The 25,305-nt window shown below is 42.3% G+C and overlaps 1 protein-coding gene and 1 long non-coding RNA gene across 2 annotated transcripts in view; both read left to right on the top strand.

Moving 5' to 3' along the window:
* The first annotated feature begins 10,298 nt into the window (after nucleotides 1-10,298).
* LOC119042561 (uncharacterized) lies at nucleotides 10,299-11,348 on the top strand. The gene is made up of 3 exons (XR_005081251.2): nucleotides 10,299-10,637; nucleotides 10,806-10,998; nucleotides 11,075-11,348. It is a non-coding gene; the product is annotated as an uncharacterized LOC119042561 (long non-coding RNA).
* Nucleotides 11,349-14,021: 2,673 nt separating this feature from the next.
* IGF2BP3 (insulin like growth factor 2 mRNA binding protein 3) overlaps nucleotides 14,022-25,305 on the top strand; it is a 105,338-nt gene continuing 94,054 nt past the window's right edge. Inside the window, exons 1-2 of the mRNA XM_037136291.2 lie at nucleotides 14,022-14,525; nucleotides 15,876-15,936. Coding sequence (XP_036992186.1) covers nucleotides 14,351-14,525; nucleotides 15,876-15,936 — 236 coding nt within the window. The 5' untranslated portion in view covers nucleotides 14,022-14,350. The remainder of the gene's footprint in view (nucleotides 14,526-15,875; nucleotides 15,937-25,305) is intronic.

The raw sequence follows: 25,305 nt of genomic DNA, 5'->3' as shown, positions 1-25,305 counted from the left end.
ATTCATTCAACAAAGATTTATTGAGTAAATATTATGTGCCAGACACAATTTTAGGTATTGGAAAATTAACAGTAAACAACATAGACAAAAAAAAAAAAAATCCTGCACTCGAGGAGTTTACTTACATAAAGATAAATCAGATCTCACTAATCAGTCTACACTCTAACAGAGAATATAAGTGTAAAAAAACACATAAAATGATAAATGTCTTGCAGTACACAAAGTGCTCTGCCAAGTTCACATTTTAAAAAATCTGGTATCAGAAGACGGGAGATTCTTTTATTTTTAACTTTTTTATTGTATTATTTCCATTACCATGTATCTTCCTTCTACCCCCCTCCCCTCTGCAATCACTGCACTGTGGCCCACGTCCAGGAGTCCTGGGGACGTTATTTCTAGTTTCAAGGATCAGCGAAGCCTTCCTGGAAAACAATAACTCAACTGAGACCAGCCTACAAGTGTAGCCTAAACTATGAAGACTGGATTGATATTTAATTATTTTACATTAAATTCATTATATTACAAAATGAAAAAAACACAAAGAAAAATGAGGTAAATTTAAAATATAAAGTGCATGATGTCGTGGACATGGAAAATTTTCAACATGAAAAAACATAATAACTCAGGAATTAATAGGAAAAATAAGCCAAAATTTTATTGCCCTCGTTCTTTTTAAATAATTATTAGTTTTGATTTTAAACCACAATACTTTTCTCATTAAACGTATTAAATGCATTTAAATTTTTGCAGTGGAATAAAAGTTTTATGAAATAAAATTCTCTTATTCTATATTTGCATTATCAATGACTCCAAAGTCAGAGGATTAGATGAAAAGGCTTTTATTTTTATAAGCCTTAGAGCTATAAACTAAATACACCAAATAATCTTTTCTGTTGGGTTACCATTGAGAGTCTTCGTTTACTTTCACAATGTAAAATTTGTGTTAACGAAATATTCTTACTATTTGCCTAGACTCTGAAAATTTTAGTCTCTGCAAGAACTGGAAATATCAGAGGTGAAAGCGCCAGCCAAATCTCTTTCAATAAATCCCTACAAGCGGTGTTCTTTTGCTTTACAATGTATTGTTCTCAATAAGTGAGAAATCAGAAACGGTGCCTAAACCTCTCAGTTGGCTCCATCAAGCTTCCCTCTCCTTCCTTCTCTGAGAACCAATTAGACAGATAAAATGTGTGGGGATACTCAAAATCACAGAGCATCAAAGTCGGAGTGCTGTGACTGTGCTCATTTCAAATATTGAAAATAAATATTCATCTGTGGGATCTTTTTTTGTTTCTCCTAGAGCCCTGTTATTCCCATTATTTTTGCTGCTTTTTCAAGTGCACCACTGGTAAAGCTATTTTGTAAGAAGGAGCAACTATGCAGAAGTTCTTTAATTCTGTGAAAAATTCCCCCTTAAATGTTGCTCAAATGGATGTGTCAACTGTCAAGGAAAAAAAACAAAAAAACAAAACCAGAGATAGTTACTGTGGTACAGCTGAAAATTTTATGTGTCATTCTTGTATGTAACTCTCATAGAAGCTGTCGAGAAACCCCCAGGAATAGAAGTAAACATAGATATTTAAACTGAGCACTTTAAATTCTTTAAACCCACTGTGTATGGTCTAAATCTGGTGACATTTTATTTTCCTGTAGTTTGATCCAGAATATCTTCCAATGGGTCTTAAGAGGCTCCAGTTTCTGTTCTGACCATCTATAATTTGTTTCTATAAAATTAAAATATCCAAATGGATCCGCTCTTCAGAAGTCCAAGGGAAGCAGTTAGATAACTAATTTCAGGGCAAATATAATTATTGGCAAACATTTCCACTGACTGGTCATCTAGCAATTTGACATTTGACTTACCAGTTTTGAAATTTTGACATTTTTGTTCTTCCTTTTAGTTCTTTTACCCTTAAATCTGCATTATGATAATAATTTCTTATCTAAGTCCATATGAAACTCAAGGATATGATTTAATAGATTTCCTTGTATTAAATCAGAAAATAAATGTGAAAATAGAGACAAGTTTCATGAAACTTTCGGTCAGGACATTGCCTTGTGTTAGTGGTTGGCATCAGTAAGGGATTCCTTAAGGGTAGATTTTCATTTTTATTCTGCTTTCCCCACCAACTGTTGCTTAGCTGCAGAATTTATATAAACTTTTTTTCCTCTGATACTGGGTATATGTACACAAAATGTCCCTCCCTGTATTATTTTCCAATGTCAAGCAGTGACCCCTTCCCTCCTTGCATTTCATAGACCTTTCTGAAGTGGTACAATAATTTCATTGATATTCCTTGTCCTAGTCTTTTATCTGAAAACTGAATTCCAAAAGTATTTGTAGCAAGCCTACTCAGTGTTTTGTTGTTGTCACAAATGTAAAGGGGGTATACACAGTTTCCAGCTGTGGAAACAAATGCCAAGAAGGTGAAAAAAAACAAAACAAAAACAAAAACTGACCCAGGGTCACAGCAGGGTCAGCTACATGCACAGAAAACAGGAGCCACTGTGGCATCCGCCGTTTACAAAGATCAACAGATTTACAGGTACACGAGGTATTTAAGTGCAGCTTTTAATTCAAAGGCACAGCCAAGGACTTTGAGCTCTTAGAACAGGATGTGGTTCATGTATCTTGTTAGGGGTGGGAAGCCAGGAGGATTTATGGCTAGTGACCACCACCCTGCACTAGTGAGCAAATAAGAGCTGATGGAGGGTGAGCTTCTGCCAGTCATTCTTCCACAGCCAGGGGATGGGGGAGCAGGAGTCTCAGCTGCACCATGGGAAGATATATATGCATGTGTGTATGGATGTGTGTGTACACACACATTACATGTATATGCAAATAGTAAGTAATGCACAGAAACTCCACTCCCTCTGAAATTTCATTTAACCAAAAAGAACATAGAATTCAAGCCCGCTGATAAACTATTGTTAATTTGAAGGGAATCTAGACATATCACTTTTAAATGACATATCACTTTGACATGAGGAGGAATTTCTTAGCTTACTGCTAAGAGTGGGTTGCTCCTGGAGGTTCTGATGTAGCTCCATAAAGCCAGCCTTTGGGCAAAACCATAGGCTCTTCATCCCTACCAGCCTTGCCCCCTTGAATTGATGGTACCTATTTGGGATAGTTGCAAGATCCTGAGTAAAGTCACTGAGATGAACCAGGTAAAAGGTAAAAAAAAATTTTCAAGGTCTCTATCCTCAGGGCTTTTGCCTTTAGCTTTCAATGACATGCAGAACCTTTGGTCAAAATAAATGTAGGTTGTTTTTTTTTTTTAAAGATTCATGTTGGATCTGGGCAAATCTTAACTTGGGTCTGTTTTCTTATAACCAAAAATAGAAAAAAAGCATTTATTACTATCTCTCACTCAGGATTGGACATGTTTTCACTCAGTGATCAACATATCCCATTACTGACACTGAACTAGCTGGGTGTTTACCTGCATTGACTGTCCTGTCCTCAGTTTTCTCAGCTGTAAAATGGGAATCTAGTAGACCCCTCGTAATCCTTCCAGCCCTCAAATTATAGAATCATCGTACTGTGAAACAGCTTCAACAGAAAGTCACATAAAAGAGAATATACCCTGTACAATTTCCTAATTAAACACACAGAAATCCCCAAACTTTTTTATACAAGGTATCCAAAAATTTGGAATATCTGTAAAAAGGGACACTTTCCTACTTTGAGTCTTTTGGTAGGAGGCTCTGATATACATCACCTCAATCCCTTTCTCTTTCCATTGAATAAAAAGTGCTTATCTTTTACTCCAAAGACAAAATCTTAACTACCAAAGTTATATTTTAGAAACACTCTAACTTGCTATTTACTATGGTAAGTCTAGATATCTTCCGGTTCACCCAGCCTTTTCCTGTTGCGAGTGCTTTAAACACTTCAACTTCCCATTACACTGCAGAGCCTGCCTTCTCTGCATCCACTCTAGCCAGGGTTTTTGAAAACAATAATTTGTTTGTATATTTATACTAATATAGCCATAACAGAATTCAAAATCCATAATCTGTAACTTCATGTTGCATTGCCTAATCACTTTGATAAGGCTAATGTGGCAATTTGCTTAAATTGTAGTGCTTTCAAAATAAATTTGTTTCAATATCCAACCCCTAATTCTCCAATATCTTTAAATTACCTGTATGGTTACATTTTTAAAAAATCCCCAAACCTGTTTTATGTGCTTTAAATGCCATTAACTGTTGGCTTTTAATAAGTTATATTCTAAGTTTTCATGGACAAATTAGAGGAAAAAGGACATTTTAATCCACAAATAATAAATTTTAACAAAATAACTAATAATCTTCAGCTTAACTTTCACCTTTCAATTTTACTGCAAGAAAGCATGAGAAAATCTTTTAAAAAGCTGTTTTTTTTAATATCACATGTAAAGTTACATTAAAAAACCCCACAAGCTTTCCAAGGAATTTTCCCATAGTAATTAGTAATAATTGCATACTAACAATACACTCAAATTTTAATTGTTACAGACTTTAAACAAGAAAAATTATAATCTTGACCACTGGATTTGGTTGTGGGAAGACACTTTAATTTTTAGTTTAACCAAGAAGAGTTTCATAAACATGCTGATTTTGATATTTTTCTTGCTGCATTTTGCTGTAATATTTTTATTTCTATTAGCTTTCACATTTCAGAGTAATTCAGTTTATTACTGTATTAGCAGACATGAGGAGAGAAGGAAAAAGGCATCACTTATTGTAATAAAAAATGTTTATTTAAAAAGCAATGGTCATTCTTCATCTACACAAAGTTCAAAGTGTTAAAATATTTGGTGATCCTAACTTAACAAGACATTTTGTAATGAAATAATTTAGGGGTATTTAATAACCAAGGAAAGAGAATTTCTTACAAGAATGGTGATAGGAGGGGCTCTCATTAATGGCAACAACATTCTTCATTAATAGCCACTAAAACCTTCATTGGTGGTCAGACCTGAAGTAACATTACAGTTTAATCCGTTTCCCTCGACCTCCATAAACAGAGTAAAGGCAGTAAATAACAGGACCCAGGTTTCACTTAAAACCTGCATTTCTTTCAAATCACGTTGTTGTTTTAGCCGCAGACCATATCTTTGGCTCTTTTTTAAAAATAGGGTCATTTTTATCAAAGAACGTTATTTACTTTGATTAAAATAAAGTATACACATTTGGATAATGTGCACAAACAGACGTGGTAGAACAATCCAGAAAGGATGTGACAATAGCTTCATACTTTGTAAATGAACATTTTCAAAATACGTGATCATACTATTCTATAAGTTTTAAAATTGATTAAATGTATATTTGTTTTGTTATTGATTTTTAAATTCTCTAATATGTGTATAATAAAAGTTTAAAAATTTTTTTGTTTATTGATTTTAGAGAGAAAGAGGAAGGAGGGGGAGAGAAAGAGAGAGAAACATCAGTTTGTTGTTCTCCTTATTTATGCATTTATTGGCTGCTTATTATATGTGCCCGGACTGGGTGTCCAACCACAACTTTCACATATGAGGCGATGCTCTAACCAACTGAGCTACCTGGACAGAGTTATAATAATAGTTTTTTTTTTAATTTTTATTTTCATTGTTGTTCAAGTATATAATAAAGGTTTTTATAAAATAGAAAACAAGGTACATAAAAAGGCAAAATAAAAACATTTTATATTATTTAAATTCTAAGGTTGATGTATCAATAGCATCATTTCAGTTTGGTCTGTATTGTTACTGCTCTCTCCCCAGCTCTGAACACATCATATGGAAGTATTGTGATGGTTAAGGAAGAGACTTAGTAAAACACTGCTTCCCTAACTTGTTTCAACTTGCAGTCTCAGAATTTGAACACAAGTTCTATCTTGCTTTACTCCTTCACAAATCTCCACGGAGGGCTTCTCAGCAGAAATATGTATATGCATATCCTCATCTCCAGTTGCACACACTGACTGCATTCCACACCAGAAAACATTGCCCCCACCTGGAGGACTTGCTGTTGGGGAGGGACAAGGGTAATGCTCCCTTTAACCCGGCTGCCTATTTCACTGGGTTGGACCATTGACTCAATATTTTTTGCTGTTTATTAACATTTAAAACAAAATTCAATTGAATCTGTTTTTAAAAGCCACAATATTGGCTCTGGATTAAAATAAAATTTGGTTGCCAGAGGTACGCTTCTATATTTAGTGTACTACACAAAAATTTTACATTGTTTTAGTTTATTTTTTATTTGGGTTTTTACAGAGACCATTCATTGAAATCAAAGCCAAATATGTCATTTTAATCTTGGTAGTTAAAGAAATATATGAGCAAAGAAATTACCATAAGAGATGTGATAATCAAATCAAGGGGCAAGTTTCTAAGCAATTTTCAACAAACGAAAATGAAACATGGTGACATCATTCTGTATATAAATGTCCCAGAGCAAAATGTTAACAATATAACAAAGCTCTGTTTGGGTAGCTCAGTGGGTTAGAGCATCATCCCAATATGCCAAGGTTGTGGGTTCAATCCCCAGTCAGGGCACATATAAGAATCAACCAATGAATGCATAAATAAGTGGAATAACAAATGGATGTGTCTTTCTCTCAAATCAATAAATAGAAAAGAAAAAACCTAATAAAACAGAAATCATATCTATTTCTGATATAACAAAATTCATAGTTTCTTGATTTTTGTGTCCTTTTTATAAACTTGATTTTTAATAGCTGTATTTGAATTAGAATGAATTAGAATTAGAATTAGAAGGACCATTCAGTTATATTAGCTTAATGAAAAATATTCAATAGTCATGTTTCATACTTGTATCAAATTATGCACATTTTAAAAAGTCTTTACTAATATTTTACATGGTAAGATTCAGTTACTTTTAAATTATTCTCCAAGTTTTGGAAAGTGCTAGGAAAAACATTTTTAGTTAATAACATATAAATAGTTTCCAAAGAAAAATAACTTAAAAATAGAAAAAAATACTTCAATGACTGGCACAAGATGCCTCTAAAATCTAAAAGATTAAATAAGGGGAATTATAAAACAGGCTCAATTACTGATATTAACTTAAACCTCAGTTCAAACAAAATTTTGCCCTTGAGGAGGTACTAGCATTGCCAATTTAAAAATAATTGATCGATAAATTTAAGTCACTTAGGAAAAGCAACAAAAAATATTCCCAATTTTAATCTTTTTAAGCTAATCTACTACAAAAAAAGGTATGTGTGTTCCAACATGAATTTTAGGGCAATTTTTATAGTATCAATCTTTATCAAGATTTCAGATTAGGTTTAGTTTTTCTCTGCTATATCTTATGTTCTCAGTTTCTTATGAACTTAAGCTGAGATGTGTTGACATAATTTAAAAAATCCACCTCCCCACCCTGCTCTCATCTTTAAAGCTGGGGTTATCATGCTAGAGAAGCTGAGGGCTAAAATGTAAACTGAACTTGAGAAGGACTGAATTTTAATGAGTCCAAGTGGAAATGGTAATGATCTGCCACTATTCTTTCAAATAAGGAATTTACAAATGTAGTTTGCCTTATTAAATCTAAGAATTAACTCCCTCCTTATAGACAGCATGAGGAACTCATCAGGTTTTTTTTGTTTCTTTTTTTCTAAAATCACAGGAGCTGCTTCGTGTATGAGTGTTTTGGAATGGGATCTGGAAAAGTAATGGTCAGGAAAACAAAGCATCTAAGTATGAAAATAGTAACCTAAGATGTGTCCTTTACGTGTACATGTTAGAAAATGCTGGAAACTAGCTACCACCTCAGCATGTGCTTTGCTTTCTGGTTATTTTAGTGAGGAGAGTAGGCTCTTTTCAGTGGGATTTCATGTTTGGATTACTATCCCATTTTGCTCCATTAATTAATACATTTTCTCTCTCCCACCTGCCCTCCACCATTAGCAAGGAAACCTGCAGGATAAATAAGTTGCAGCCAAAACACAAGTTTAAATACCCTACTCTTAGCCTCTCTAGTCCCCTCCCCCACAAGCAAATGCCTGTCTTCTTTGTTTTCTTTCTGTGGCTGGTCTGTAAATACTTATGTACACACCAATTACCAGAGACTCTTTTCACTAAAGGTCTCATCTCTCCCCCCTCCTAGAAAAACAGTGATATTAAAAAAATATTTTAAAGGTTCACCTAAGTGAAATAAAAGATATAATTGCAATAAGTTGCTTATAAATTTTAGCTAGGTTAAAATTCTCATTTCTGACTTAGTAGTTGAAAATTTAAAAAATCAGTTTCTTCCAACAAGAACAAAGTTTTCTTAAGGAAAAATATTGATTATATAAATCTTTGAATTTGATAAGATGTTTGAATATATTTCAGGTTTTAGAGTTTTGGCTTGTTTAGTTTAATTTTGGAACTTCTTTTAGAAATAAAATTTTCTCCATATTAAAAACATTTTAAATATTTTTTCTAATGTTTCATTTTTAAAATATGAAAATTACAGATTATATAAATCCCAAACCAGATTTTTATAAATAACCCCATCTCAATTTTAGATATTTTAGGTATTTAAGGGTTACCTAAATTACTAACCATAATCTTCAGCATTTACACTATAAATTTGTCTCTAAGCTTTAGTTTGCTCGACTCAGAATAAACCACTTTTAAGTTACCCTATTTCTGAGAAAAAACTTTACATAAGAACTTCAAATATACATACCTATTTACCCCATTAGTGAAATGTGGTTGAATTATATAAAAAGTAAACAAAAAAATCTGTATTTGACAATTTTTCTTTAATAATTAAGTCAACTTTTGAATTTTGTTTTCAAAATCTACTAAAATAACTTTGTTTTAGTATATGGTACATGGCAATTTATGTTACTTCAATTAGCTGGTTTTTAGAGACTAAAATGAAAGAATACAGAAACTAAACAAAGAATAGTTTTTCCAAAAGAGCTTAAGAGAATGATGTAACTTCATAGCTAAGAGTTAACAGTATAGGAAAAAAAATTGAACTTGCTGTTTTAAACCAGTTGTCTGCAAGTTTTTAATAATTTGCTGAGGAATTATCATTTCACTTTTTAAAAAGCGTATCATTTTGTCAACTTAAAAATGAACAATTAAGTTATCTGTGAACAAACTAAGTTACATTTCCAAGTGGTACATTTCCTTTTCCTTAAATAATGAAAGAACTGGACAGTGCGTTATAAAATTAGATATATCAAACAAATTTATACTTCCCTCTTTTCTGTCACGGTCAGAGCTCTGATCTTTAACTTATTTTTGAGAAGATCAGTAGCAACTTATGTACATAATTACAGACGTAGCAAAGACACCACTGCCTAGAATACACCACTGTAGCTGTTAGCTTTTTCAGTTACCCATTTTAAATATGATTATTCGTTTGTTTTGTACTCCTCCAAGCCAAACTTATTTATTTTTTTCACCATCTCCACCAAACGTAAAATTAGAACGCTTTAACTACAGAAATCGCTAATCCTTCAAGGTCGGTTTCAGCTTCTTCGGTCTTGGGACAGCTTCAACGAAAACGTTGGTCTCGGCATAGCTGATTTCACCCGGAATTTTTCGTTTGCTTTTTTTTGGAGGGGTTGTTTGGTTTTGCTTAAAACAACCCTGTGGACCACAAAGTTAGAAGGGGAGGGGGCAGAATGAGTCAATTCTCTAGAAGCTCAGGAAAAATCCAGGCACCTAGAAATGTGTTTTGTTGTTTCCACTGAATAAAAGGACGAATGCACTCTAAGATATTGGACAAGATGTGACTCCAGCTGCTGAGCACGGCACAAACCCACGACCTCCGAGTGCTGGATGTTGGGGGAAGGGAGAGGACTCTGCGGGCACCACGCGGTCAGCCCAAGGGGCGGGCCCCACCGCACACGCAGAACTATTTTCGACTCTTCCTTCGTTACCTCCCCCTTTCCTCCTTGGGGGTTGGCGCTGGGGGCTCACAGTTAAAGGGCTGGAAAAATGAGAACACGATGAGAAGCCCAACCTCACCAATGAGAGGGAGCAAAGGGTTATTTTCGCGCCACAAAAGATGGAAATCTAGGGGAGGCTCGGGGGCCAATGAATGGAAACCAGCAAACGGCTGTGGCGGAGGCAGCCTGCAGTGATAGGCTCCTCCCGTCCACCAATCCGGTGAGAGGAGAAACCCCCGCCCCCTCCCCGGCCAGGGGCGGTGTCTCTCCACGCGGGTTGCTCAACTTGGTCTGGGCGAGTCAGCCCAGCGCAGCGCGAAACCCCGCCCCGGGGCTGCGTTTGCGCGCCCAGGGCGCCCCTCTCGCGCCCTGCCCCGCCCGCGGCAGCGGCGCAGGGTTCAGCGAGGGCTGCTAGCGTTCTTTCTCCGTGGGTACCGAGCATCCCGCAGCGCCGGGGAGGCCCTCGCACACTCGGAACAGGCCGGAAGTGCGGGAGGGTCAGCAGTCGCATGCTGTCTGGTTCGCCCTGGCAGCCCGCGGGCGGGCGCAGGGGGACCTCAGGTGGGGTCCTGCCGCGAGAGGGGCGGCAGAGGCTCCCCGGGCCCTCACGTCTAACCCGTCCACGCTGCTGCGCGCGAGGAGACAGGACCCGAGGCGAAGCCCGAAGGCGCCGGTCCCAGCGCAGGGCCAGGGCGGCGCAGTAGTCCAGGGCCTCCGAGGCTAGCCGGCGGCCGACGAAGGATCTTCCACTGTGAGCTGCAAGGATCCCGCCCCTCTTTCCCCGGGAAGGGGAAAAGGAAACGACCCCATCTTCCATCTACCGGGGCACCATTTTTTATTTAAACAAAAATAACTAAAGGCAGATTCCTAAGAGAGGGCAGAGCCAGGTTACTACTTATCACGCATCTGGTTTCAACAGATTCGAGTCCCGGAGCGCTGGTTGAAGGAGCGAGAGTATGTTAAAAAAAAAAATGCCTCCGAGGAGGCCCAGGCGACGTGGCCGGCACTGCGAGCCCACCCTGGCTACGATCTTCGGCTCTCGGCTGGGCCCCGAAGCAGCGGGAGTCCTCTACCTGCTCAGCCTTCGTTCATTACCTGTGGATACAGCCACGGTAATCGACCTTCTAGACGTTATTTTTCCGCTTTAATATTACACTGACCAATAAGAAACATTTTTATTGTACTCAGGTCAGCAGATGAGGAGGTGCAGCTGTCCAAAGAGTAAACAGGCTGCAGTTGGAAAGACTCAGCCCATCAGAGCAGATACAATGGATGGGAATCCTTCGTGGAATTATTAAATAGGAGCTACGACTGCTTCAGGAAGAATTTTGAGTAGCCCATAGTACATGGTTAATTTCTTGTGTGAGACTCATCAAAAGACTGGAAGTCAGATTGACTTTATATTTATTCTTGAAAATCCATCAAAGATATTTTTGCACTTGAAATGCCAATAAAAAACAATTGCCCATGCTCTTTTTACTCAGCCATTAAATATACACTTATTCCTCAGTGCCTGGAAGATTCGAAGTGAAGTGGACTGTATGCACCTCTCTTTTTGATGTCTGAGCTTGTATAACTCGTGTATGTTTTTAAGGTCCTAGATGGAGTATCCAGTTTGTTACACTAATACACAGATTAAGTTCGCAAGAGTCTCAGGAACATATTCCATCAAAACAGCACCACTGTTTTAAGTTCCAGCTGTTAGATTTGTTTGATAGTGACAGACAAGCGTGAGCTAATGTTTATGGAAAATAAATAATTTTTTCCCATACTTTGGAAGTAGATATTTCCTTAGGTTTCAGTTTTAATATGAGCAAACACAAATCCAAAAGGCACCCTTCAGTTGATTTAAAAAACAAGCTGAACATACAAAATTTGTTCTTAATGAGAAATTACTAAAAATCAAATGATCAACAGGCTAGTTTATAAGAAAGAGGTCTTTAGAAAAGCAAATAATACTAAATAAAGAGTACTTTTTTTCAAATAGCTTTTGATCATGTAACAGGTTCATGAAAAATTCACAATTTTTTGATATTTACATCTTTAATACCACAGAAGTCATAAAGGAAGAATATTTTTTTCTTTTTCAAAACCAAGGTTCTCATTAAAAACATGAAAAGGAAAAAGTTACTGTTTGGGGAAAAAATGTTAAACCTAGTCATAAACATAAAATTTCAACCACCAAAATGGTTTTTAAGCTACAGCTCATGACACAGTTCTAGAGTATTACACAAAAACATGTTTGTCTCCTCTATCATAAAGTAGAAACGTTTTACTAAGTTAAATGTGAATGAAAATATAGTGAAAGTGAGGTTTACATTAAAAAAAAAATTGGATTTGCTTGGCAGAGAAAAAAACCCTGTTACAACAGTTGCATTTAAAATGGATGATCTGATACCTTCCGGTTCCTTAACACAAAGTTATAAAATAGTTTACATTAAAAGAAAAAACTGTAAGTACTCTATATCATGGAATGATTCCCACATACTTAAATAATCTGCCATTCATCTTTTAATTGGAATATACACTTTTAAATGCCATATACGGTTTGAGAAGGGAAACTATATCACTTGTCATGATTGCTTAAGATGTTTTAGTGTAAATCAATATTTTCTCTTTCACAGAAAACATTTTTCTACTAGTAAGAGTAGCAAGCCATTAATGAGGTTCGTATTTATTTCCATGCTATACAGAATTTCATTCACTTGTCTAAGCACTTTGTATCTTCTCCATGCAATACATGTTGAACATATACCACAAGTATCTGGTGCACACGAAGCCTGTGAATGGAGTACAAATCATTAAACGACTCTCGGAGATTTCCACCAGAACCCCAGCCCTGCGCTCTTTTCCGTATTCCTCGTCTCCAGCTCAGATTTTGTGGGCCCAGGAAAGCTCCACTGGGCCCGGACCCTCCCCCAACACCCACCATTGTACTCGTTACACACAAGGGAAATTCTTAATGGTTCTCATGGCCAAATGCGGGCAGAAAGGAAGCAGAGAGAGACTCGAAGAATTTTCGAGTGCGAATACCACCTAGGGGTAACGCAGAGCGATCTTCCTGTTTTTTGAGTCCCAAGTCCAACAAACTAAAATTATTTAAATGAAAGTACCAGCCTACCCCATTCCTCCTCCTCCTCCTCCTCCTCTGGAAACTACAGGAAGAAATGGTTTCCGTTTAAATACCGACTTTCCCCACTCTTGCCTTCTCTTCTCCGGCCTCCGAGGCCCCGGGACGCCCCCATCCCCACCCCGCAAACCTCCGCCCCTGGGCTCCCCTCCCCCCACCGCCGGCCCAGCCCGCCCCCGGCCTCATTTATCCCAGAGCCCTTTCTGAAGCGCGCAACCAATGGCAAACGCGAAGCCCGGAGCCACCGCGAGCGCAGGCGGAGGAGGTGTCGCCCAGACACCCGCCCAGGACGCCGCGAGCTCCCCTCCCCCACCGCCCAGGCGCGGGGCCGCCCCACTTCCCCGGTGCCCGGCCGGTGCAGGGTGCAGGGGTGGGGCGCGCCTTTCCGCCCCTGCCGGAGCTGGGGACGAGCTCGCGGCTCTGCCGCGGCGACACTTCTCCTGTCACCCAAGCCACCAGCCGGGTGGGACAGTGACTCTTCGGTTTTGTTAACCATCTATTGTAAGAAATCGAATATTGAAAACTCCGGCCCTAGAACTGAGGAATCGCCTAGTTAGTACCCCCATCCCATCTAGTGAAGGAAAAAAAAAGAACCCGTACTCCTCCCCTCTGCGTCCCCTCCCGCCCCGGACCCGCCCCGACCAGATAACCCTTCCCAACTCCGCGGCCGGCGGCGCCCGCCCCGCCGCCTCCCCTCCCGGGGTCCCCGCCCCCCGGTCTCCGCGCCCCTCCCCCGCTCCTCCCCACCCCCCCTAATTGAGGCGCTGGGATTCCTCACGTGAGACGTTGATTTGTAGTTTGAACACGTGGCTCATTCAAAAAGCCGGACACTCGGAGCGGATTTTTTCCGCCTCCTGCGCCTTCCTCCCTCCACCCCATCTCCCCTCCCTCCTGCCAGTCACTCTTGTGGGTTTTTTTTTACGGGGAGGCGGCGCCTGCCCTCACGTAGTGTGATATTTTCACAGTCCGCTGGCCGATGCCAAAGGGGTTGGGGAGGAAGAGACAAAAAGTAGTTTTTCCCCCTCCTCCTCCCCCTCTTCTCCTTTTTCTCGCTAATCCCGCCTCCTTCTCCGAGTTAGGAAGACTCGTTGATGCGTTTGGGTTGTAGGAAGGTTTTTTCTTTTCCTTTTTTTTTTTTTTAATAGCCAGAAAGGGAAAAACAACCCTCGGATCTGATTTTTTTCTCTCCTCGTTCTTGTCCTTGATTCTTACTGTGTTTGTGTATTTTAACGGCGAGAAGACGAGGGGAACAAAACCCGCCGGATCCATCCATCCCTGGGGGTGGTTTTAATTTTTCGTTTTTCTCATAATTTTAAAAACAACCACTCTTCACAATGAACAAACTGTATATCGGAAATCTCAGCGAGAACGCCGTGCCCTCGGACCTGGAAAGTATCTTCAAGGACGCCAAGATCCCGGTGTCTGGACCCTTCCTGGTGAAGACTGGCTACGCGTTCGTGGACTGTCCGGACGAGGGCTGGGCCCTCAAGGCCATCGAGGCGCTTTCAGGTGGGCCCCGGCCTGGCCCCGCCGGGCGCCTGCCCCGGCCCTGCGCCTCCGCCCGCCCGGGCCTGCCGGGGTCCGGGGCCCGGAGCCAGGCCTGCGGCTGCGGCCGCTGGTCCACGCAGGGCCCCAGGCCCGGCCCAGGGCGGGGAGAGGGGCCGAGGCCCGGGCGCCCACACGCGTGGGGTCCCGGCTGCTTTCTCAGCTTGGACTCCGACCCCGGACCCCGCCGCTCTCCTCCCCCCGCCGGAGCTTTGCGGGCGCAGGGTGGACGCGCTGTCAAGAAAGCACCGGCTCGGAGGGACAGTGGGGACTGCGGCGCAGTGGGGCCGCGGGGCCGGGGGAGGGGCGCCGCCGGCGCTGGACCCACGGCGCTCGCCCCGCGCCCCGCCCGGGCCCAGGCGCGTGCCCAGGCTCCCCGCACGCCGGGCCTCGGCGCCGAGCGCGAGCGCCTGCTCCTCCCGCCGTCCTTCCTCTGCTCGGCTGGTTACTCAACGGCGTTGGACTCGCTGACCCCGCTCCCACCCCAGGCCCGGCGGTGGGAAAACGTGCGGAGTGAGGCCGCGGGCTGGTGCCTCGCACCGGCGGCCCCGCGCAGCCCCTCAACCCCGCGGGAGGCGGGCAAGCGGGACCCGGGCTCCAAGTTCCACCTCCCCCGTGTCCCGCGAGCCAGAGGGGCAGGTGGGTGGGGACGACCGGTGGTCGCTAGGGAGGGACCCGCCGCTCTCCGCGCTCGGCCTTGGGCTGCGGCCGCCGGGGACGGCGGGGCGCGCTCGGCGAGGACGGGGAACGCCCCAGGGGAAGGCTGCTCTCCGGTCCCTTCGGGAGCCCGCGCCTGTCACTGTGGCCGGCGACGCACCGTCCTTCGCCCGCTGTCCCTTCCTTGCTGAGAGGTACCGCCGGCGTTTTCTCTTTCTGCGCCCACCCTGCTGTCCTCGCGCCTTTCCCGCCACTCCCTGTTCCCCACGGACCTGGGCTTGGAAGCGGGAGAAGGGCTCGTGCGCCCCCTCCCCCAAGTTGGCCGCGGGCGAGTGTCGGGAGAGGTGCGTGGAAGGGTCTCGTCCGCCCAGGGACGGTCTTGGGGTTGGGTGACCCCCTGAGGTGGGCGGGAGAGCTCGAGGGTCGGGAGAAAGAATGTGACCGAAGTGGTGGGACAGCCGGTAGACTGCGCTCCCCACGGGTCTGTAAGTTACACCGCCCCGGGGGCTTGGCTTCTTCCCCCGCGGCCTGGAGTCGCCTCCGGGGGCCGTTCTGGCTCGGAGAAAGCCACTGTGTCGCCGCTGACGCCGCGCGGGTCCTTCGGGCCTGGAGAGCCGCTAAACACTGCCAACTGTCTTCCACCCCTTGTGTCCGCAGGTAAAGTAGAACTGCACGGGAAAATCATAGAAGTTGAGCACTCGGTCCCCAAAAGGCAAAGGTGAGCTTATTTAACTGTGTTCTCGTCGATTCGGTGCTTGGGCCATTATTGGGAGGAAAGGCTGTCAGCACAGCTGAAAACAACTTTTCCTCCTCGTGCTTTTTGAGGCTGCTTGCTGTATGGCTTGGCCTCTTCTTTTTCTCTTGCATGCAAGTGCGTGGCAGGTGTGCGTGCGTGGGTAATGCTGAGAAGAACAGAGGGCTTGTTGGTGGGTCCTTGACGCTCAGTTAGTGTCATTGGCGTGGAAGTCTCTCAGGGAAGCTCTCACAACTAAATAATCCCCGGCAGAGGAGGTCAAGTCGCTACATCAGGAAATCAGTCTCAGAGGGCAGTTTTGGGGAATCTGTGGGACTTGGGAAGCAAAGGGCGACCCCACCCCACCCCCATCCTACTTATAAGGACAGGATAGGGGAAAGCAGCTGCAGACACTCGGGAGTGTGGCCTGCCTTTCCTTGAGAGGCCTAGGAGCCGCCTGCAAGTCTGAGAGGAGAGAAATGGCCTGTCCCTGTTCGCTGGCCAGGCAGGGTCGGAACACGTGAGTGAAGGCCTGGCCTTTTCCTGTCCAGAATCGCCTTTCAGTCACTCCAGAGGTACACAGGTTTCTGCAAACCTGCCTTTGTCTCCTGCTTCTCTCTCCCCCACCCTTTTAAAACTATTTCCGCTTACAAGTAGCCACCAGGAGATGGTGCAGGCTCAAGATCTGCGCCACTGCAGGCGAGGGATCACACTTTTGGGAGGGCACGTGTGGCGTGTCACTTTATGGAATGTTTGGAGGCTGTGCCTTTAACCTCTGGAGTATGCTGGAAAAATGGCTCCTTTGTTGAGATCAGGCCAAGGTCCCCGCTCCATTACCCAGACTGGGGAGGTGCTGCTCCTCCCCGGTGGTGCTGGGGCTGGCCTATGTGCCTTTCTGGGTTTTGCAAGGTGGGGTTAGGACTTCTGCCTTGTCCCCTCCCATCTCCCCACTTCCAGCCTTGGCCAAGTAATAACGTGGAAGTTCATTGAAACTGGGGCTGTTTGTGTCTGGTTAGGTATTGGCTGTAGAGTGGGTGCTGGAGGCCAGGAGGGGTTTACTGTGTCTCCCCCTCTGTGTGCAGAGAGAGGCGGCTCCACAAAATGTCCTTGTTTGCCTCGTTCTAGATGGAGTTCTCTTCCAGGTGAAGCATTTCCACAAACTATGTTTTTGTTAGCCAGTTGGTTTGGATTTTTGCAGATTTCTCTTGTTCGTGTGCTTAATGTTCATTAGGATATTTGGAAAGAGATACTCGTGACCAGATTTAGTTCTAGTTGGGGATTTCTGTAAGTGGTCAAATAATTGCACATAGTAGAATGGAATTCTTTTCACACATTTACTAATGTAATAGAATGTGTACTGAAAAGTATCTAAATTGATCTCCATTTAATAGGAATTAAAAGATTGAGTATGAAGTCACATCTCCTTAAAAAGAAGTTTAAAGGCATAGTCTGAATTGTTTACCTGGGGAGTGGGGGGGAATGTAAGCACATTCTACAAATTCTAAATGGTTTCATGTTCAGCCAGTGTGTTAATTTTCTTCAAATATTGAATAAAAAAATAAGCAAATGATTGTGTTGGAGAACTGGCATTTTAACATTTGAGAGTTCCTAGATTTAAAAATTAAATGTCTTTTGCTTTTCTCAGATATAACTCATTGACCCGCATGCAAATGCAGAGTACTTTCCAACTTGGTGTTAGTTTCTCCCCATGTGTAGAGAATTGAATTTAAAACATCTGGGAAGGACTGCCTGTTTTATTCTTAAAGACCTTTGCTCAACCTAAAAACATAACTTAATTACTTGTTACTTTGTAACAGCAGGTTACTCTTTATAGGAAAGCATGTAAGGTAAAATGTTACCAGTAGAAACAAGAATTTATCAATGGAAGCCTCTTCAGTTTATTAACAATGTAGATTAAATTAAAATGCTTAGGGTTTTAAATGATACTAAGTTACTAGCAAAATAAATAGGAGTACACTGGAGACAGCTTTTTACTGATTCAGAGAATTATCAAGTAACTCCTTTGCTTGTATTGAAATGGCTAAAAACAAAAGTTGAGCTTTCTTTTCTGGAATTTTCTTATAGAAATTTTCTGGAAATCCACATTACAATTTTGTTTGAACTGAACCTTGGAGCTGTGACACAGTTTCCCTTATCTGAATGCTTCCACTGCCTGAATGGGCTTTGGGATTGGGCCAAGAAGGAGCCCTGGTGATCCACGTGCCCAGCACCTATATAGGAAGGTCAGGAGGCGGAACTGGTGACAGAAAGTTGACCACAGACCAGTCCTTGCCGAGCGAGCCTGCTGGACTTTTGGGTGGAGTTCTTTGTGCTTAGCAGTCACAGCATTCCATCCCATCATCCTGTAGGCATCTGAGGCAGGCACACCCACATTTGCAGCGATGACCTTTATACCTGCTGTGCAAGGCATGTTGGGAGCCCTGTGCTGAAGAATGCTTATGGCAGCACTCTGAGATGGATGAATGGGCTTGCAGCGACTAAACAGGGGAGCAGGCCTGGGAAGTGATTTGATGCCTGGCAGCCTGACCCAACTCTGACTAGGAGCAGGGTTGGGCGGGGACCCTTTCAGGAAGGGGTATTGTTGAATTTGGTTCAGACCAAGCTTAGCTCCTGATTACCAAAGTCTCAAGGGAATGTGGAAGGAATGTTGCTTTTCTGCATTCAGATACCCCTCCATTGGGGAAGTTTATAGCAGCACTTAACAGAGCTGGAGGTCCCCTGAATCCAGAGTAAAGGGAGGATTGCTCTGAATATTGGTGATAGAGTAGCACTTTCTGTTCGAAATGCCAAAACCATAGAATGTGAAGATGTGACTTCACTCTGAGGCATAAGTTTAACTCTCCCTTCCACTTGGGGGTTAAGTTTAAGTTAAGGGTGGGTGTGGAGATTGTTGTGACTTTGGAAGACTGTAGTTGAGTTTGGTTGGGAAGAGCCACTGGTATCTTGGTGGGACCTTGTATGTGCCCCTATGTGATTATGTAAATACCACTGATATTTTTGTTGTTACGTTGTGGGCTGTTGGGCATGGGAGAGAGACCAGGAAAGTCGCTGACGCTGGGGAACTGAGAGGATGGTGGTTTTACTTCACTTTCCATTACTTTTTTAAATTATGAAAATCTTTTATATTTTCAGGGTTTTTTATAGCTTCGAACTTCCTCATGGTTTGGCTGTTAGGATATATTGATTAGGCTATGTAGCCAAATATATATTTGATTACAGAAGAAAAAACAGGATATTGTAGTTAATTTTTTTTTTCAGGAAGGACTTGTTAAAATAGACTGTGGTGCCTAAGCTCAAATGCCTTTTTTCCTTTTGTTTATTTAAAAATGTTAAATGAACAACTCACTTCCATATTAGGACTTTATGTTTAACATATAAATGGGATAAGGCATGTATAAAAACTTACTGGGGTGGGCTTTCAGTGTCTCTTACTTGAAAAGGCTGTTTAAAAGTTAATGCTGCATTTTCCTAGCTAAGTGTAGAATTGGTGGGTGCCATGACCAGCTGTGTGCCCAGGAGCCAGGGCACGCTTGTCTCAGGACAACAGAAGCTGTCTTTAATGCTGACCATTTAAACACAGGTATGGATACCTGTGGGGGCGGCTCCTTGCTCATCAGCCTGGTGGTCCAGGTGAACCTCGTGCGTCAGGGAGATTTCTCACACACGTGGAGGAGATGTGACATTCTGCATGTTAGGAAATGTTTGTGGCCAATAAATAATCATAGGCAGGGTCATCTTTGGAGTGCTTGGTTTCAGATCAGCAATGCACCACTGCTGAAGTGATTGTAGCCAGGTGTTTGTTTGTTTTTTTTTTTTTTTTGCTTTCATATTTTCTCAGTACAGTTTGAAAGAGTTGCAACGATTTCTTACTTTGCCCTTATTAGAACTGAAACATAAAATAAGTGTTAGGTGCTCGTGTGTGACTGTGCACAGTGAACGAGGAAGATGTGAGGGAAGCCTGGCATGTGCCCGGAGCAGGTGGGAATCGAGAATCTTGGCGTGTGTTTCTGGCTTTCCCTTTGACTTGTGTGATCTGTTCCTTCCAAATGCCATTATAATAAACTAACAAGGGGCGTATTTTGCTCTGACTTGCCATTCTGCATGAAATAAATGATTTACCAGCTAAGGCTTAAAAATATCTGTTGGAAATAGGGAGATCTGGGCTTTCCCCTGTAAGAAACTTGACTTGCATTTCTTTTCTGTAGTTTGGAAGCTGAGTCGCTTTTGCACGTGAGCCCCTTTCAGGCAGTCGGCAAGAGGGAAGTGATCTTTGCCGTACTTTGAAATTCTTTTATGAGTCACACCACTGCAGTTCATGTGTTCTTACTGGTCTGGGATTTTGTATGGAAGCGAAGCTGCTGAGCTACCTTGTTATGTATTGAAAGCAAATCCATTGTAATTGTCTTCACCAGCATCAAGACAGCAACTTCTCCAGCAGTAGCATTTTTGAAAGGTGTGAATTATCCATTCAGTAACTGTGGTGGTTGATTTGGGCTAGGCGGAAGGAGGCAGGCTCTGCTATTCTTCGCTGAGTTTCCTTTATTGACTCTTGCCTTTGATTCAAGAGGCAATAAGACAGGAGGTGGCAGTGTGGTAGCAGTGGCCAAGGGGTAGATTGGCACTTTTAGTTAGGATCTCTGCCCCATAAATCTGATGTTTAAAAGTTGGCTTGGACTGCCAGGGTTTTGCTCGAAAGCTGGTAGCAAACATAGTTTTCAGTGCTCTATTAAAATTGAGGGTGTAATTTCTCATGGTCTTAAATTGCTGTTTGGCAAGTGTTCAGTATTGGTAAATAAACACAGTTATAAATTTTAATATACTGTGTGGATTTTGTTGCCCTGAAGGGGAACACATAGTACATAAATTATATATTTTAGAAAATTATCCTGAGACCATTTAACTTGATTAGGAAACCGTTTGAAATTATGTTAGAACTATTCTTGGAGGGCTCTAACTGAGCTCTAAGTGGAAAGAGGCCTAAATCCTTAGAATAGCTGGCATTATCATTTAGTTGTTTAGGAAGTTGATTTCATAACAAACCACCATAAAACAAGCAGCTCAAAACAAGTTTTTCTCCCCATGACTCTATGGTTCTGCTAGGTGGTTGGTTCTGTTCATTTGGTGTCATTTTGGGTCATTTACTAAGCTGGGTGAAAAGGTCCGTAAAGCTACCCCCACATGTTTGGCCTCTTGGTGCTTGTCCTCCTGACCTTTCTCCGCAGGTATCCCATCACCTGGTGGCGGTAGCCTGCAGCTGGCTGCTCCTCGTGAAAGCAGGGGTTGCTGGGTCTCTTAAAGGGTTGGCCCCGCATTGGCACCGTATTACTTTTCTGTCCCATTCTGTTGATCAAGGCAAGTCACAGGCCATCCCAGGTGCAAAAGGGATATGGAAATAGACTCTCCCTCGTGATGGGAGAGTGGCCTGCCAGGTGCAGAGAGGGGGAAGTTGATGGGTGGCCATCTTTGTAGGTTATCTTCTATCAAATGGAGGAGGGGGAGACTAGTGGCTTGGAACATACTAAACCTATGACCTTGGCATATTGGGATGACACTCTAGCCGACTGAGCTACTAGGCCAGGACTCATTTTCTTTTTTTCTAGAAACATCTATGCACACATTCTGTTTAGGTGGAAGAGTCTGGGTTTTGCAGGTCCTCTTGTTGAATGGACAAGACTTGTTTGTGACAGTGGCCCTAAGCTCTGACATCTGTTTCAACACTTCTGGTGACTGTGAGCCTACTTTCTTATGGACAGTCCGATCTGCTTTTTATTAATATGCAGTTGGAAAATCTTCTGAATCTGTCTTAGCTTCTAATACAGTGTAGACCAAGTCCAGTGCTTCTATGTGGTTGTCTAAATACTTGATGATTTGACAGGCAAAGGTTGAAACTATTGGCCAAAATACCTATGGATTTCACAGGCTAGGTTTAACGTATTGGTTTGGCCAAAAAGTTCATGTGTTTTTTTTTCTCCTGTAAAATAAAAGGCACATTTTTCATTTTCACCCATAACTTTTTTGATTTGGATATTTTGAGTATGTCAGCTATCTCCCATGTGGTAGAACATTGATTGTCCTCAGTTAATGTCTCAATTTGGTCACCATCAACTTCAATTGGTCTACTGACCATGGAGCATTGTCCAATGAGAAATCTCCAGTGCGAAACTTTGCAAACCACTTCTGATGGGTTCGATTAGTCACAGCACCTTCTCCATATACTGTACAAGTCTTTTATTTTTTTGCATTTCAGTTTTTGTTTTTTTGTTTTTTTTTTTTACCTTTCTGGAAATAATGAAGCATAATATGCCAGAAATGTTGCTTATTTTTTTCTACAATACTAAAATGGCTGCACAAAACTTCACCAATTTTGATAAGTGTTTTTTTTAAATGTGTGCTGTCACAATACAATCTGACATTTGAAATACAAGTTGTCAACTAAGCACCACTTGAGCTATCTTATGGAGAAAAAACAAACTTTTTGGCCAACCCAATACTTGAATCGCTTTAGTTTTAGGATCCTGGATCCTGGAATAAGTAAAGCATTCTTTCCATTTTATTCATAAAATCTTAGCTATAAGAAATACAAGCGACCTTTTTAAAAAAGATTTTATCTTTTTAAGATTTTATTTAGAGGGGAAGGGAGGGAGAAAGAGAAGGAGAAACATCAGCTTGTGGAGAAATATTGACCAGGTGCCTCTCTCATACCCCCTTCTGGGTATCAGACCTGCAACCCAGGCATGTGCCCTGACCAGGAATAGAACTGGCAACCTTTCCATACAGGAATGGATGTGTACCTCTGATTCTCAGGCCAGCTCTCACTGCAATGAGCCACACCAGCCAGGGCAGATTTTGTTTACTTCTCTGACTTCTGCAAGAGCCCATTAATATCAGGTCACTGCTCCACCTCTCCACAAGAAACCTTTTGTAAATACCCTAAATTTTCTCATTTTTGCATGTTTAAAAATCTGATTCTTGATAAACTAGCCATCTCCACAAATGATGGATTCTGTCTTTTGCCACAATAGTTACCAAAACTAGGTAATGTGTTAGAACAATCGATTTTTGAGATGGAATAAGTCTTTTTAAAGACTTTCTGTGTCTACACAAGTCCTTTGAAAGTAGAGTACTACTTTCAAATCATGTCAAACACTGACTACTTTAAAAAAGGAAAACCAATAAAAAACGAGATAGCACAATAGGTTTTTTTTAAGTGACCTTAATTGCTTTAGCAGAGGATTCTCCATAAAGCCCTGGGAGAAGCAGCAGCCTGCCCCGGGCACCGCAGGTGATCTGTGCAGGCCCTTGACGCTGCCTTGGCTTCATTCCTCCCATTTAAGTTGTCAAACCCTCAAAGGAGTTTAGGAGCAGCCCGGTCCTGTTTGCAATGGCAAGTCAGAGCAGAGGTGTCCTGTTTCCTGCTTTCTCCCTCCCGCCCCCCCAAAAAAGAAAATCTTGTTTGACTTCTTTGAAGGGTTGATTTTATTGTCTTCCTGTAGGAAAAAGGTACTTACTATATAATAAAATATCGAGACGCCCTGTCTTAAGACAGAAAATGAGGCTATTTTCCCTTTAAGGTGACTTTTAGCAGCTTCACCTTAATAGAAATGAATTGCAGAGAAGTGGGAGGGAGGCTTAAAGGCTCGTGAGATGTGTTGGAGATGACAAGAGGTAGCTGTGTCCAGAGTCCACGGTGCCTGGTTGTCCCAGGCTTGTTACCAAGACAGTAGGATCCTGCTTGCAGGAGGAAGTCAGTCTCTTTTAAAGATTTTATTTATGTTTTTAGAGCGAGGGGAAGGGAGGGTGAAAGAGAGAGAGGAACATCGATGTGTGAGAGAAACATGAATCAACCAAGGACCTGGCCTGTGACCCAGGCATGTGCCCTGACCAGGAATCAAAAGGGTGACCTTTTGGTTCCTGGGAATGAAGCACAACTCACTGAGCCACACCAGTCAGGGCACAGGAGGCAGTCTCTTACGTGTGGAACGTTGTTAAGGATTAGAGAGTGGGAAGGGGAGTTGTGCAGAAACCTCTTAGCTAGGAGTCTTGATGTTTGCCTTGTGCCCTTGTTGAACCGAAGGGTACAGCCAGAAGAATGTGGGCTCTGAGGCCCTAGACCCGGGTTTGAATCCCAATCCACTTTGTAAATGCGCGATCTTGTTTAAGGGTGAGGAACTCGAGATCGGGGGAGGGGATCAGAATGGAAATGCTGCCTAGTAAGTTCCTGGGGACAATGCGGGTAAGTCATCAATGCAGTGTCACTAGTATCACTCCCGTGGCAGCTGTTGTTCTTTCCCCCCTCTTGAGATTTACATGCAAAGGCTGGAAGTAGATCATATTTGGTGATAACAGAAATATGGAAAAGTCTTTGTTCTGATTGGGGTGCGGACTGATGTAAGTAGGAATCTGTTGGTGGTGTCTTTCTGTTTTAATTTTCACTGAGCATGTATTGCCTTTTTTAAAAATTAAGCTATAACCTAGATACAATAGCATGTGTAAATATTAAGTAAACAGCTTAATGAGTTTTTACGTATGTATACATTCAAATTAATTCCAACCACATAAAGTAAAATGTGAACATACTTGTTTTACGATCCTCCCAATCCCCAGCTATTTCCCAGGACTTACAGCTGCTACCTCGGTATAGTATTTCCCAGAAATTCTTTCTTGCATGTATCCACAGACACCACTTTTTAATTAAATAATGGAATCAGTCTGTTTATATAATTTGTGCTCTTACTAAATAAACTGTGTATTCTGAAGGATCTTCAGTGTCGGTATAAATAGTTCACCCTTTTTGTAACAGTTGCATTGCTCAGCATAGGCATGCATAATGTCATTGTTCTTTTCATAGTCATTTCAATGGAGCATATTTATTTTATGTGTTTATCCTAGGACTCTTGGGTCCGTGTTTTTGTAAGGTAAATTCTTAGACCAGGCATTGCTATGTCAAAAGGCCTGCGCATTTAAATTTGAAAGCGCTCTGCCCCAAACACTTAGCTGACATGTATTGACATGGTTAGTCAGGATTTGACAACCAAAGGAGCTGGTTTCAGCGAAGTGTGCAGTGAGACGGTCTGGTTAAAAACGGTCTTTTCAAGCATGGAGGAATCTATCACTCTAGGAACACCGTATTCTTCCCACCACGGTTTCTGTGCTAACGCCGATAATGGTCCGGGTCCTGATTCATTTGTGCCCCTTGAATGTGGAAATGAAGTCAGTAGCTACCAAGGTTTAGTTTTGATAACTTCAGCTCGAAGACCTGGGGCTTCGGGTCTCCCATACTTAGCACTGTGAATTCGGGATCTTTCTCAGAAGCTAATGATATTTTCTTGCACT

The sequence above is a fragment of the Artibeus jamaicensis genome, unplaced genomic scaffold (assembly GCF_021234435.1).
Source record: "Artibeus jamaicensis isolate MK-2021 breed Jamaican fruit bat unplaced genomic scaffold, CSHL_Jam_final contig_3230, whole genome shotgun sequence".
Lineage (NCBI taxonomy): Eukaryota > Metazoa > Chordata > Mammalia > Chiroptera > Phyllostomidae > Artibeus > Artibeus jamaicensis.
This window is presented reverse-complemented; position numbering and strand designations above follow the sequence as displayed.